This window comes from Seriola aureovittata, chromosome 13 (genome assembly GCF_021018895.1).
Source record: "Seriola aureovittata isolate HTS-2021-v1 ecotype China chromosome 13, ASM2101889v1, whole genome shotgun sequence".
NCBI classification, from domain to species: Eukaryota; Metazoa; Chordata; class Actinopteri; order Carangiformes; family Carangidae; genus Seriola; species Seriola aureovittata.
Window position 1 is genome coordinate 16706422 of NC_079376.1, and position 13739 is coordinate 16720160.

The 13739-nt window shown below is 41.1% G+C and overlaps 2 protein-coding genes across 2 annotated transcripts; one reads left to right on the forward strand and one right to left on the reverse strand.

Moving 5' to 3' along the window:
• Positions 1-1899: 1899 nt before the first annotated feature.
• On the forward strand, positions 1900-9154 carry ppp1r14d (protein phosphatase 1 regulatory inhibitor subunit 14D). Its single transcript, XM_056394495.1, has 4 exons — positions 1900-2735; positions 8158-8238; positions 8515-8547; positions 8695-9154. Exons 1-4 carry the CDS (start codon positions 2556-2558, stop codon positions 8761-8763), a joined length of 363 nt encoding a protein of 120 aa, XP_056250470.1. The 5' UTR covers positions 1900-2555; the 3' UTR covers positions 8764-9154.
• A 154-nt stretch (positions 9155-9308) lies between these two features.
• zfyve19 (zinc finger, FYVE domain containing 19) lies at positions 9309-13736 on the reverse strand. The gene is made up of 11 exons (XM_056394493.1): positions 13540-13736; positions 13326-13450; positions 13180-13233; positions 12936-13102; positions 12687-12829; positions 12420-12528; positions 11999-12217; positions 11719-11795; positions 11411-11512; positions 11152-11315; positions 9309-10922 (listed from the first exon to the last, which is right to left on the reverse strand). The coding sequence occupies exons 1-11, from the start codon at positions 13591-13593 to the stop codon at positions 10844-10846; spliced, it is 1293 nt and encodes a 430-aa protein (XP_056250468.1). The 5' UTR covers positions 13594-13736; the 3' UTR covers positions 9309-10843.
• Positions 13737-13739: the final 3 nt, after the last annotated feature.

Consider the following 13739-nt stretch of genomic DNA (forward strand, 5'->3'; position numbering starts at 1 on the left):
TCACCTTATGAAACTTTGTTTGAAAGTTCCCCATTTTTGTGCCCCTTCACCTAAGATAACCTTTACCTTTTTAGGGAGAGGACTGTAGTTAATCCACCAGCTTTTACATTGAGCAACGTTTCTAATTTATTTTGATTTAGTCATTACGGATTTCCCCCACACAAAAGTAATCCTGCCAACAAGAGTACAAAAACAACTGTACAGCTACTAGAGAGCCATAGATATGTTTTACAGGTGAGACAGGGAAAAACACTGTGTCCAATAAGATTGCTAAATATAATGGAATTATGTTGATTACTAAGGGATTATTTACTTTGGTATTCCTCATATAGAAAGAAAGATGTATTTTACCTTTTTCATTAACTTTTTTTTTTTTTTAAAGAAGTTTGGAAATAATAGTAATAATTTCTATTTATAGGCTATAGGACTTTTTTTTTAAGGAAAGAGCATCGACGTTTTCTAGTGCAGGTGTTTTTCTACGCAATAACAAGTGAAAAACTATGACAATAAGGTAAAACGACAAACAAAGAAATCATTACACATACAAAACAAGACAAGTGTAAAAAGCTGAGACAGTGTCAGCAGATCGAACACCAACTGGAATGACCGGAGTTGATCTTTTTCTGGACTTCATCTTTCAGATGTACCAGCTTTAATCCAGAAGGTGGCAGTATGATGCCACCAACAGCTGAAGACGAAGCTGGGGGGGTTATTCGTTTTTCACAAAAATTTGTAAAACATGCGTTTTGGCTCATGCTTTATCACATACAGTGTAATCATTAACACATATTATCATTTAAATTTGCTTGAGCCGCAATCTTCTTCGTGTAATAACAGTGATACTGAGATGATTCACGCATTGAGTCATCAAATTACAGTATGTGATGAGTCATGAAACCAGCGTGTACCTATCAACAGCTGGAGATTATTATTTGGTTTGGTTTTATATTTTGGTTTATTATTTTGGCTTTTATCATTATCCCAGACAGATTCAGCCAGGGGGGTAATTGGTTTTTGGAAAAAAAAAAAAAAAGGTTACATCCACAAACTTTTTCTGCCCCTCTTTTCCTTCTCTTTCTCCTAGGATGAGTCACCCAGCCAGGTCCGAGGTGAGAAGGCCCAACGCAGGTCTCCTGTCCAACGTCCCTGTTTTAGACAAGCCGACGGTGTAGAACCAAGTAGCATAAGACGAGATGAATGAATTTGTTTGCCTGGAAAGGTGAGCTGCTGGAGGCACTCAATAATTCAGTGTTTGTAACAGACGGTGCATCAGTGGGTGAACACGCGCGGCTATGGCTGATTGATAGTCCCTGCCAAAACAAAAAACTGAACCCCATTATTCATATCGTAATAGGATCTGTGGAAAATCTGCAGCCTGTTGTCTCTGTTTTCTCACCTGTAATAATTTGGCTCTGGGAGGTACAACTATGAATTTTCTGACCTTGGGTTATATGCTGCTGTTGATGTTTGACTTTGCAAACATTGATGGTTTTCAAGACTTTTATTTGACATTTGACTTCTAAACAGCCATAAACAGTGCTCTCCTATTCATCCATTATGTATGGGTGCGTAACTGAGGATGCCAATTTGACTTCAAGGCTTATTAAACGTACACCTGATAATGCCTGTTATAAAGGACAGGGCAGCTATCACACTAGAGGAACCCTGGCTCACCTGTCAGGGGGACCCAGCTATTGTTGGACGTGTTTGTGAACACAAGAGCCCATAGCATGTCAAACCCTTTTGACTTTGAGCAGATAAATACTTGAGATACTCTTACCTAGTAAATAATAATATAAAAATATGGCTGCTGTGTTGGTACACAGATGATAGCTATGTCTTCAGACCACATGAGTGGAGATATAAGAAGAAAAATACACATGTATTTATATATGTTTTGATATCAGAAGGACATGTCGGCATATTTTCTGCCAGAGTAATAATCCTAACTTGATTGCAGTGGTTGCCCTTGCACCCTTTTTCCACTTTTTATTGCTGTAATTGACCTACGCTCTCCCACCTCCTATAACACAGAGGAAGAGAGCAAAAAGCAAACACACACCCTAAAAGGTGCATGTGCGCACACACACACACACACACACACACACACCCACACACACCCACACACATACACACACACACGCACACACACAAATGCATGCACAAACTTGCACACATACACACACAAAGGCATATCTCATTACCATCCTCCTGATAGTGCAGCCAGTGGGTGTTGCACGAGGAGGAGGGAAGGAGAGCAAGACAGTGAGCTTTGGAGAGAGAGAGAGAGAGGGAGAGAGCGAGGACAAGGACAGGCAGAGAACTAGAGCCAGCATTATAGAGAGGGAGAACACGAAACACTCGGCAAGATAACAGGAGACACGCATGGGAACAGCAGTTCACTAGAGACAGAGTAGGGGAGCCGGTGTGCAAGACAAACGTTTCAGAGCCTGAAGGTGTGTGTGTGTGTGCCTGCGTGTGTGTGTGTGTGTGTGTGTGTGTGAGTGAGATACAGCTCAGTGTGTTTCCACGGTTCTCCTGAGGCCGTGGAAGCCATGGCGTCAGAGCCAAGCACCCAGTCCAGGGTGATGTTCCAGGCAACGAACAAAACAGAAGAGCCTGCACACCGCAAGTTGGGCAAGCTGACAGTCAAATACAACCGCAAGGACCTGCAGAGGAGGCTGGATATCGAGGAGTGGATCGACGGACAGCTGCACCTGCTGTTTGACTGTGAGGTAGGGAAGGGCTGGCTCACACAGCCACACACTCAGACATACACTGTGTTGGGTGCCTGAGGAGGTGAAGGAAGGGTGCTAGAGAGGCGCTGGAACTGCTCATAGGTGCCTGTGGTGGGCAATACATCATGCATGAGAGATTACAGCGACCTAATAGAGGAGTGGGTGGGAGGCAAGTAGCTGTGCTTAATGGCTGCAGTTTTTGGCACACAAGCCGTCATGTGTCTTCAACCTGACTGCAGTATCAGCTGTGTGGTATTCCACCATACTAATAAGATAATTTTGCCAAGATATGATTATTTGAAAGCTTGTTGCAAGCCTGACAACGCAACACCTGCACGGCTTTAAACATAGGGCCACATGTAGGCATTCAAATGATGGATTTACACAGTGTGAAGTTGAATAGCTACGATTCTAGGATCAGTAGAACCAGGAGAGAGAGTAATATTGAGGAGGGAAAAAAGTGAGAGCACAAGAACAATATCCCTGTAACTGTGTGATGAAGTAATAAAGTGGCAGATAAGGTAAGTAAGTAATAAAAATGAAGGACATTTTTAGGTTTAAATGCACTTTATGTGCTGCAGTTTTTATGTCGTAGTGTTATGGTGGCCTCCAGGACATTTTGTCATTGTTTTATTGTCGGTATGTATCCTGTCTCTCTGCAGACACATTCTTGTCACTCAATTACTATGCGTGACTGAAAATACATACTTAGATACTGTGTCACACAATTTGACATTAGAGAAGCATGTAGTTTGAATAAACATGCAGAAAACTTTATATTATTAAAGTGCATTTATGAAAATAAGAGCTTTGGCATGGAAATGTGCACTCATTATTTCTATAGTGCGCTTAATTAATGGCTTCATTGCATAGATGGTTGTGTGCGAGGGAGTACAGCGAGACATGAGTCAGCTCATGCACAGCAACACAACCTCCACAACTCCACTCCTGTGTGTTGGGATACAATCCAGTTATGTCAAAGGCTCCATATTGATTCACTTGGCATTCTCTGAGGGGAAACCATGGCAACAGATGTCTCGTCGCCCACATGAGGCGGCATGGCACACAGTGGAATAAGGGGCGCCTGTTAAGGAGCACGGGCTTCCTAATGACGACGCAGATCAGATGACAACAACACCGCCTCCGAAAGGCAGAGACAAAGTGTTTCTCATTTAATTCTCGAACCACACAGAGACAGGGCCTGGCTGTAGATGCCCTGCAGCCACCTCTCTGTCTGGCATCCACTTTCACTCCCAAGGAGCCCTTTGAATACATCAGTATACTGATGCCGCAGAACATGAGGATGCATGCATATCCATCTGACTGACTAGCTGACATGGAAGATCTCTGGAGCAAATGTAATGATAGATAACTAGTATCTCCAGTTATCTTCTTCTTTTTAAATCTGTATCTGGACCAGTAGACAGTCAGGCTTGTTTAATTCAAAACCCCTTGTTCACAGCTGAGTGCTACGGATTTCTAATGTTGTGCAAGAGTTTTTCTGATCACAATGCTTATTTTATGAGCTTTATTCCATTTACACCCCAAGCCTTCTTCCTTGTGGTAATATATGGTAATATGCTTGTGAGGCAGAGGGTGGAATAAATCACATTAGTGGAAACCAGGACATGCGGATAACAAAAACAGATTAGAAGTCTTTCCCCGTCTACCCTTTTGATCTCGTCCCAGAAACATACAATTATTTCCCGTTTGCAGCCTTTCATGTACTGCTTCTAACATAATATAACATAAGTATTAATGTGCAGCACATGTACAATGCAGATAGTGAATGTGCACGTTCCCCCAGCTCACTGAAGGATGGGATCTCGGAACGATTGATAAGGTGATGAAAGATAATCCACATCCTTGCCATATTGAAAACGAGGTCTTAGCTTTCCAGTTGGGATAGACTTGATATTTGCATTAGTCACTTGTGTGGAGTTAGACACGACTTGTCCACGTGCACAGGCCAGTGTGATGAATTTTGCATAGGCTCAGGGGAAGTATACTCTGTTGGTTCTCTGACTCTTCCGCGTGGAAGCATTTACCGTCAGTCCCCTGTGTCACCACCTGAATTATTTAGCTGCATCTCTAATTCATACAAGTGCTGCCTCGGTCTGGAGTCACCGCCCTCTTTGCAAACTTCACACCTTTTGAATAATGGTCAATTTTTCTTAATTTTTTTTTTTTGAAAAAGGTGGAAAAACAGTTCTCAATATACTTGAAGATCCCACATTTAGAGTAACCCAGAGCCCAAATCAGTGTTTTCCCTTCTGTCACTCATCTATCAGGTTTTTTTTTAGGTCTGTTTTATTAAAATCCTTAAAAATGAATTTACACCATAAATTTGTTTTGGACTCGTTGCAAGCACAGAGCAACCATTGCATTATTTCATTCGTTTTAATTATCATTTATTATTATGTAATGATACATTTTTTAGCCTCTTTAAACTTTGCCACGACTCACAGGGTAACGTTGATGAATATTTTGATCTGTGGGCAGCTTGTGCCTCTGACAGGAAAAAGGAAGGGTCTGATAAGTTCAACACAGAACTGGCATCTCATCGAAACAGCTAGACTTCCTGGGCATGGTTTCCCTTACATTATAATAGCAAACACAAGGAGTGGGTCACAGAGCTGATGGTTTGGTGCAGAGCTTTGGTGTTGTTCACTGTAGAGCTGCCCAAGAGGAAAAATCATGTTATGACCCAAGTGGGTAGATCTGTACGTCATAATTTAAAATATGCCAAATGGAAATTTCGACGTGACAGCGTTGATAGAGAAAAGGTCAGTGGAACTCCACAATCAGTTTGGTTCATCTTCTGAGTAGCTTAAATGCACCGAATAAATATCTTGGTAACCTGCCCAATAGACTTTTGTACAAGTGGAAACTTTGTCCTTGACGGGGGACACGGATAATCCTTAGGCGCCACGAATATCCACCTTTAATTTCAAGGAAAGTCTGGCTTTCAATATGCCTTGCAAAGGTCAAGGGACAATTTTGGCCTGAGGGTTGCCCTAGACGATGGGTCGGGGGTCACCAAAATCATTAGAAATCATTCACTGGGGGGCATGAGTATCAATACTCAATTTCACAACAAGCATTGCATGGGCTGACTGACCGATCAGTTTATAGCGCTACCCTAAAACAAGTAAGTGTTTGTCTGAAAACATAATCAAATCAAACTAAACACTTAAAAGAAAAAAATGAATAAACTTTTTTTTTTTTTTAAGTCAGAAGTCCTGACAGAAACAATCAGGTCACGACGATGATGAAACATTTCTGATTCTGAATTATAAATTCCAGTGGAGGTCATCTAATCTCGACAAAATTCAGCTGCTTATTTAGACTGCATCTGTGCTGCTGTCTGAACCCGAAATCCTCTGAGAACCGCTTTTATATTCATGAATTCCAATATTAGTGCCAACGTTCATTTTAGCTTCAGTCTGTTGCTTTTAACTTCAAAAAGTGCTGCTGAGACATTTCTGCCCAGAGGCCTCATTAAAATGCTGCTTTCCTCAGACAATGAAAGTAACTCTCACCAAGCTGAAAACTGTGACCGCGCTCAATATGAAATACTGAAAAGTCACTGGAAGGGTCGTATCGCATTTCTTCATGATGAATGCACATGTTCGCCTCAGCTCAGTGAAAATGTCTCTCATTGATATTCAGTGGTGCTCTGCGTGGTCCTATAGTCACAGGGCAGGCGGAGAAGGTTTAAGAGCAGTGCAAATTAAGGAGTCTATTTCAGTTTTTTTATTCTCACAGTTCATGTAGTGGTAGGTTTCATTGTCACATTTAGTCTTTACTTACTGGACATAGAGTGCTGTACAATTAACGCAGGATAAATAAATAATCATAACTCTTAACATCAGCCAAAGCTAAGGGAACATCACAACAGCAAATGTGAGCAGTTATTTACATTTACATGAGTTATTAATATTTACAATGGAGTGCCAAGAAGGGAAAGAGACTACACCCACTTAACAAAACTGACCAAAAGCAAAAACAAAAGTTTTAAAAATAACCACTTGAATTCATGACCGCATTTTTGCAGAGAACTATATATGGCAAGATAAAGCTGCATGTTCAGGATTAAGAAAAGAGAATTGGGCGATAGATTTAAAAGATTCTGCACTAGATCATGAACACAAAACACCTAGAAGTGCCTGGTCAGTCAAGAACCATTCACAGCCTAACACATTAGAGCTGGTAAGGCAAAGCCCACACAACAAAGAAATGTACAGCATGACCAAAAAAATAAGTAGATAAATAAATAAATAAAACAAGTTCAGCCCTGCATGCATCCTGCAGACATCAGCACAATCACATGGGGTCCAAACTGGCAGCATGTATCAGTTAGAGAGGGCACAGGGGACTCTGAAGGTGGGCCCATCTATTCCGCCACTCAGCACTTCCACATTGATTAGCTCTCTCCTCATCCAGAAAGCTGTGCGAGCCCCATCCTCACCAGCCATGAAAACTCCCCAACCGGAAAATATTCCTCTTAAAAAGAGGCCCCACTTGTCAAATATGAGTCTATACCTGCTGACTCCAGATATCTAAGTGTTCAGTATCCCTCCAGTGAGCACTCCTCATTCCCTCTGAAAATGTAGTTGAAAGGTGCGGATAAGAGCTTGCGATATGAACTGATTACTTTGCAATATTTGCTTTTTATAACTTGAAACTCTGTGCCCCTTTGTTTTGTTTTTTTTACAATCTTAACTCGAGGTTACACAATCTTCCGGAAAACACACGGTTCTCTATATTACACAGTTCACTATATTAAAGTGAATGCTGCTCGTGGGTTTATATCTTAATTTCCAACGTGGCACAACCGATCCAAGATGAATATATTCTTTAGAAAAAATGTAAAGTGGAAATACGCTCTCAGTAATATCTGAGCTAAATGCCAGCAGGGTAAACCATCCATGAAATCTGATGGTGCCATGTGGCAAGTATGGCCTCCTGGAGCCCTTTTGCCTTCATGCCTCAGTGCTCTTTAGCTTCTCTCTCATGCACAGCACATCATCAATCACATCATTGTTATGAGTAATTACTCAGGAAGGAAAACAGTACTTATCCTTACTTCTACAACATAGCCAACACTGCTAACACAGGTGATAAAAGTATGTAGACTTGTCACTTTAAAACTTTACAATCCAACAGCTTATATACCACTGTATTGCAGTTAAATCCTTGCCATGTTGCATCACATTCTGGATCACATCTTTCGCTCTGTCTTTTCCTTCTGAATGACTCTGCTCACTGGTGTGGACAGTCTTACCACTGTGAGTGGAAGGACGGCAAGAAGCCGACATTATACAGCGTTTGCAAGAGCTATGCAGAAGCACAACCGTGAGCAATATAGTAAAAAAGGAATATTTTCTCTAACTCTTATTTCTCTCTGCTCTTACAGGAGGAAGAGATTCCAGAGTTAGAGATTGACATAGACGAGCTCCTGGAGCTGTCGGATGAAGGGCAGAGAACCCGACTGCACGTAAGATTGTACAATTCAACTTCTACTCATTTTTTATATAATGGAACTGGTCTCCAAAACTGCAAGTCTGCAAACAAGGGACCACCTGAGGCCCAGGAGTCCAGCCAGAGAAGTTATACATTTTAACACCTGGGTACATACCTGACTGTTTGCTATGTGGGGTAATAATTTAACAAGCACTTGACCCTTGCTGGAATCCAATGTTGCAATGTTTGCAGTGAAAAAGCAATGTCCAGTGTTGTAAATGAGCCTGTTTCTGTTTGTTTCCTTTGTTAGGAGCTGTTGCAGGAATGTGGGAAGCCAAAAGAGGTGAGACAAAAAAAATAAAAAAAATCCCATTACTTATAAATAATTACACGCTAGCATAAAAAAGATTTCAATATTCAACAGAAAAAAAAAGATTGTTTACTGTTACTGTTAAAAAAAGAAAATCTATTTTCTTCATCTTCCCCACAGGATTTTATCAACGGGCTACTCTACAGGATAAAGGGTCTACGCAAAATGTCAGGTCCCTTGAAGAAATAATTATAGGTCAAATAAAGAATTGAGACAATGTGGAGCCTCTTATCTTCCCCCCAGTTAACTGTTAGGATGCCTGTATGTGCGGTTCACATGTCAGTGGGACTCTCTTCCTGGGTCAGTATCAGTCTAACACCAGAGCAGTTGGGTTTTGAATGGAATTTTTATTATTATTATTATTTCGCTTTAATTTATGGACTGCTATAACATTTTGTTTCCCATAAACATACCAATACTGCACATGAGATAAATCTGTATTGACTATTACTCAGACGGACTGTTTTTTTTTTTTTGTGTAAGACTGTACATTTTCAGTTGCCTATTTATGTACATAAATATTTTTGTTCTGATATAACAGTGTTGTACGTCAAAATAAAATTGAACATTTTCAAGACAAGGCTGTTGATGAATTATCAAAAAGGGTTAAATGTGATTTCACAAGCAAAGTCAACCAAGTGACTGACCAACAGATATCATCAGAAATGATTAATTCCACATATACAAATAAATATTGAGCGTAATGTCCATAATACCCAGCAGTTTATAGTACCAACTAAGATATGCTGTTACCACAACTGACCTTTATTACTGCTCTGAAACATTTGTTTTTAAAGTCTGATAACACCCTACAGTCTACAGACTTTACTGTAGCACAGCTGTCGGCATATCATTCCCAGAATACATGGTTCTATTTTCTTCTACCATGAATTTTTCAACAGAGTGATGGAAACAAAGGAGACGTTGACATGTCAAGTCTAGGAGTAAACACAGTGAAATCAGCAGCAGAAAAGTCCATTAAGTATGCATCCATTATCCTCATCCATTTCCTGTCTGTTGTGCGTGTATGACATGGCCAGAAAAGGCAAACACAGCAACTGCCTCCATACAACCGTTAATGGAGCAAGCCCCCGGAGGAGAGTGTAATTATGGTTTCTCCTCAGTTAGCTAGACAGTAATGCACACTGATGAAACTGCACTCTGGCCATCTCTCTGTCATACACAGAGGGTCTTTTGGCTGAGGGCTCCATTATAGTAATTTGCTTGGTTCGCCCCACTTCCACTCCTGATTCTCTAACACAGAGGCCATCCATACTGTAACACTACACTTCTAACAAGGCCTGTCAGACTGAGACATTTTTGTCAAGTAATGATAACTTTAAAAAAAAGAAAGGCTTTAGTGTTGAAAATACAACTAAAAAATAAGCTGCATTCTTAAAAGACTTGATATAGCGCCCTACACTTTTTCTTCCTTTATAATTAAATTACACAGAAGGACAAGAAAGGCAATGCTCATGTCAGATTTGCAGCCAAACATAGATTACAAGAGTGACTGCAGTGCCTGCCAAAAGAAACAAAGCCCTCACTAATCCTTTTATACTGACTCCTCTATGCTTCTTCGGTCCAGAGCTGACAGTAGTCTGGGACTGTGCATCACTGCAGATGAGCTCATGATGTGTCTGCTTTCTGTATGTGTTGTCAATTCAAAAAAAAAAAAAAACTATCCAATGGTGACAAGTGCAATGTGAGTCTAAGATGAGCCTTTGTTGCCTTTAGGAAGTAGGACAGGTGACAGAAGAAAAAACTTCAAGCGTCTTACTGCATTGGACAGCTTAAAACTTTTCTGTGTGTAGCGGTACAGTTTTGCTAAAATACAACATGTCTAGCAGCCTCTGCAAGATTCACTTACCTCTATTTTCATACATTACAGAAAAAATAAAAGCTATGTTCCACTCATTATATATACACTGTATTGCATTTGCATTAAAGTCTATGTCTATGCTTTGCTTACCTATTGTTTAATTGATTATTCTGTTCATCTAGATCAGTGTTTGCAATTATAGAAAGCAGATGCTGCTCCTCCTGAGGTCTACATAGACACATATTTATATCCACTTTGGACAGATTGGATACGATAAGTTAGAGGTTAAATGAGGAGTTCTGGATTGCTTTAGATAATAGGTGGTGTTTAAAACTCTGAGACACAGTTTTTTAGACAATAAGAGGTCACTTAAGGCTAAAGCACAAGTCTAAGGGTGATGACTGACAAGAGCCTGATAAGGCAAACACCTACAGCACAATCTAACTATCATGTCTTCCTCTTCTTCTTTGGCGCAGTGTAGTTGGTGGTGCGATGCTCCATCCTGTCATATTTATCATGGCCTTCCCTGGGGAGATAATGGAGTGTGGATTGATAATTCATCACACTAAATACTTTATATTCATGCTGCTGAACAGTATGGCAGCAGCCTGCCTACAATGTATCTGGGTCATGGTATACATTCCAAATCACAGGCATCTTTTTCTTTGGCATCAGATTTAAGATTCCCATGCAAAGCTGAGTGGGGAAACTAGAATTCTTGTAGTACCTATTATAATGAGCGTATGTTGGACTACCTGAAGCAGCGGTTGCAGTAAAGGTCTCCATCACAGGTGTGACAGCGAAGCGTGGCGTCTTGGTTACAGATGCAGCACCATGGAAGTTCATCTTCATCACTGTCTGATGGCTGATGTGCTACAGCAGCTGGTGAAATCCTACTCCTGGGAGCTGGAGCCTGTGTCTTTAAAACACATCAGAACATCAAGGGATACAATGTTATTCTCTCTAACAGCTAGAAAAATGTATGAATTTTGTATTTTGGCTGTTGTTTAGTACCGGTTTCTTTGAAGTTTTTTTCTTTTCTGTGTTCCTCGGTCCACTCTGTTCTAAAGGTATGTTGTAGCCACTGGCCTCATCCAGCGCAGCTTCTTCTGAGAGCTGGACAAGAAAAAAAACAAACAAACAGAAAAATAAGAATTTCAGAGCATGTCTGTAGTTCACATTACAAATAATTAAAATGGCAAAATAGCAGCCCCTTGTGGCCGCCCAGACTGGTCTGAGTTAGCTCTCCATACCATGGGTGTGATATGTGTCATTACCATCTATATCACAATATAAAGTTTAATTTGCCTTAAGCTCCACACCTGTTTCAACACTCTCCTCACTGCTTCCTCCTCAGTCTCCTCATCACTGTCAGGGTGCTGGAAGTCCTCCATAGTAACTAGAAGTGATATGAAAAAAAAAAGAATAAATAGTGACAGGTTTCTGATACACTAGCACATCCACACTTCTCTCATGGCCACAATGATTACTAAGAACTTTTATCATATATCGTATCATACTGTATATCTGATATTGTGGTGTAAAACCATAGATAACAGATACGGTAAAGACAGTGGTATGTCAGTAATACATGTTATCTACCTTTGTCTGGGTCCTGCCCCTTCAGCTGGGCCATCCTCTTGGCCATGTGGAGGATCTGATCCTGGGAATGCCGCTCCTTCCTCAGCTCCTCCATGGCCTCCTCCAGCAGACGGGCTTTCTCAACCTCCAGCTGCTTGACCGCATCCTGGTTCTCCTCCAAATTCTCATCCAGTATCCCCCCCTCCCCCTTGTTAAGATCATTCATACGGCCATTGGCACCTGCAGGGAGAATAATAGGTTTGAACATATCTGGGATACCCACATAGTAGCTGAATGAGGTGAGATTTTGTTGCCTGATTACGGTGATATAATCTGATATAATCTGCAAGATTGTTACACAGTGCTGTGGTCATTGTGTAATCCCACATAATGAATTATCAATTGAATATGAGTGAAAACAGTGAGAGGAGTACGATCTTACTGCATTCAGGATTTGATTGTTGCTCATCAATGGCAACTTCCTCTGTCATCTGATTAAGCAGATCATTGGCTTGTTCAGTCTGAGTCCTGTTATCTGGAGGCTTGTGCACCTGTACAGATGAACACACAAGTACATATGCTGGTAAGCAGTTATAGCAAACTATTTACCATGCATTTCCTTCTAATAACGTCAAATATTTTATGCTGTCACCGGGCTGTAGTGCAAGGTCTGAGGAGTTACAAACAAGTAGGATGGGGCTTAGCTCACAGCTGGAGGAACTTGAGATTGTGGAGGCAGACCCCGCAGAGCTGCCAGACGGTCCTCCATCTCCTCTGCAGAAGGCACTGGCCGGCTGGGAGCTTTCAGAGCAGCGAGGCGAGACTCAAGATCTCTCTCAGAGGGGATAGACTCTGAAGAAGAGGTAAAAAGCTTACAGTGACTTTTGACAAGAGAAAAGATGTTATTACTATAGTTATCAGATTAAATCGAAGTAGTAGGTGCTAAAAATTTAATTACTGGGTGTAGTATCCTCTTTGAGCTTTTGAAGTCTTTCAGCAATAGCCTGATCTTCTTTGCTCAGGCCTTTGGCAGGTAGATGGCCTCCTTTGCTATTTCTACATCCTCCATGTGCAAGAGGCTGTGTCGACTGTCCCTGCTGTTTGGCCTCAAATGCAGCGACCCGTCTATGAAAGAAACATGAACAATCATGAAACTGTTGTATTGACAACGTGTTGTTTTTCAAATTTGATCATATACTCACTTTTTGTAATTTTCTGGAGGGGACCATCTTCCAGCACTGCTTTGAGACTCCCCACTAAAAATGAAGAGACAAAGACAGGTAAGAGGCCTTAAGGCTTATGAAATAACCACATTTAATTCTTTGTTCTTTTCTGGTTTGGCCTTTACCTTGTCAGATTGCCGTGGCACTGTTTGCACACCTTCTGTTGTTGGGTGGTGCCACAGCGAGGCACCACAGCACTGAAAGTCAAACAGCTGGAGCAGAAGGAGCGGCCACAGCTCTTACAGCCCAGCTGTGGGGACATAGCAACGTAAATTACACATTTACTATCCGTTTTCGTTTGTATACCTACGTGATTATTATGAGCCAGCCAGACCTTACCTCCTTCTTGAAGAGGCTGAACTTTGATGCACAACAAAAACAACGGTTGTCCATGCCGACGCATGTAGAGTCATGTGACAGGCAATTATACTTGTACCGGTACTGCTATTGTGGGTAAATATTTGGAGAAACGAAAATTTCGAGTCAACGAAAAATAAGTTGGCAGCTAACTGCCTGTTTTCAACCTTTCAGCGTTGCTA

Bases quoted from the DNA above. Each gene is read 5' to 3' on its own strand.
- ppp1r14d (XM_056394495.1), top strand. From the start codon at position 2,556: ATGGCGTCAGAGCCAAGCACCCAGTCCAGGGTGATGTTCCAGGCAACG. The intron at 2,736-8,157 runs GTAGGGAAGGGC...CTGCTCTTACAG, and splicing joins ACCTGCTGTTTGACTGTGAG to GAGGAAGAGATTCCAGAGTT. The intron at 8,239-8,514 runs GTAAGATTGTAC...TTCCTTTGTTAG, and splicing joins GGCAGAGAACCCGACTGCAC to GAGCTGTTGCAGGAATGTGG.
- zfyve19 (XM_056394493.1), bottom strand. From the start codon at position 13,593: ATGGACAACCGTTGTTTTTGTTGTGCATCAAAGTTCAGCCTCTTCAAG. The intron at 13,234-13,325 runs GTAAAGGCCAAA...CTTCATTTTTAG, and splicing joins TGCCACGGCAATCTGACAAG to TGGGGAGTCTCAAAGCAGTG. The intron at 11,513-11,718 runs GTGTGGAGCTTA...TTTCTTGTCCAG, and splicing joins TGAGGAGAGTGTTGAAACAG to CTCTCAGAAGAAGCTGCGCT.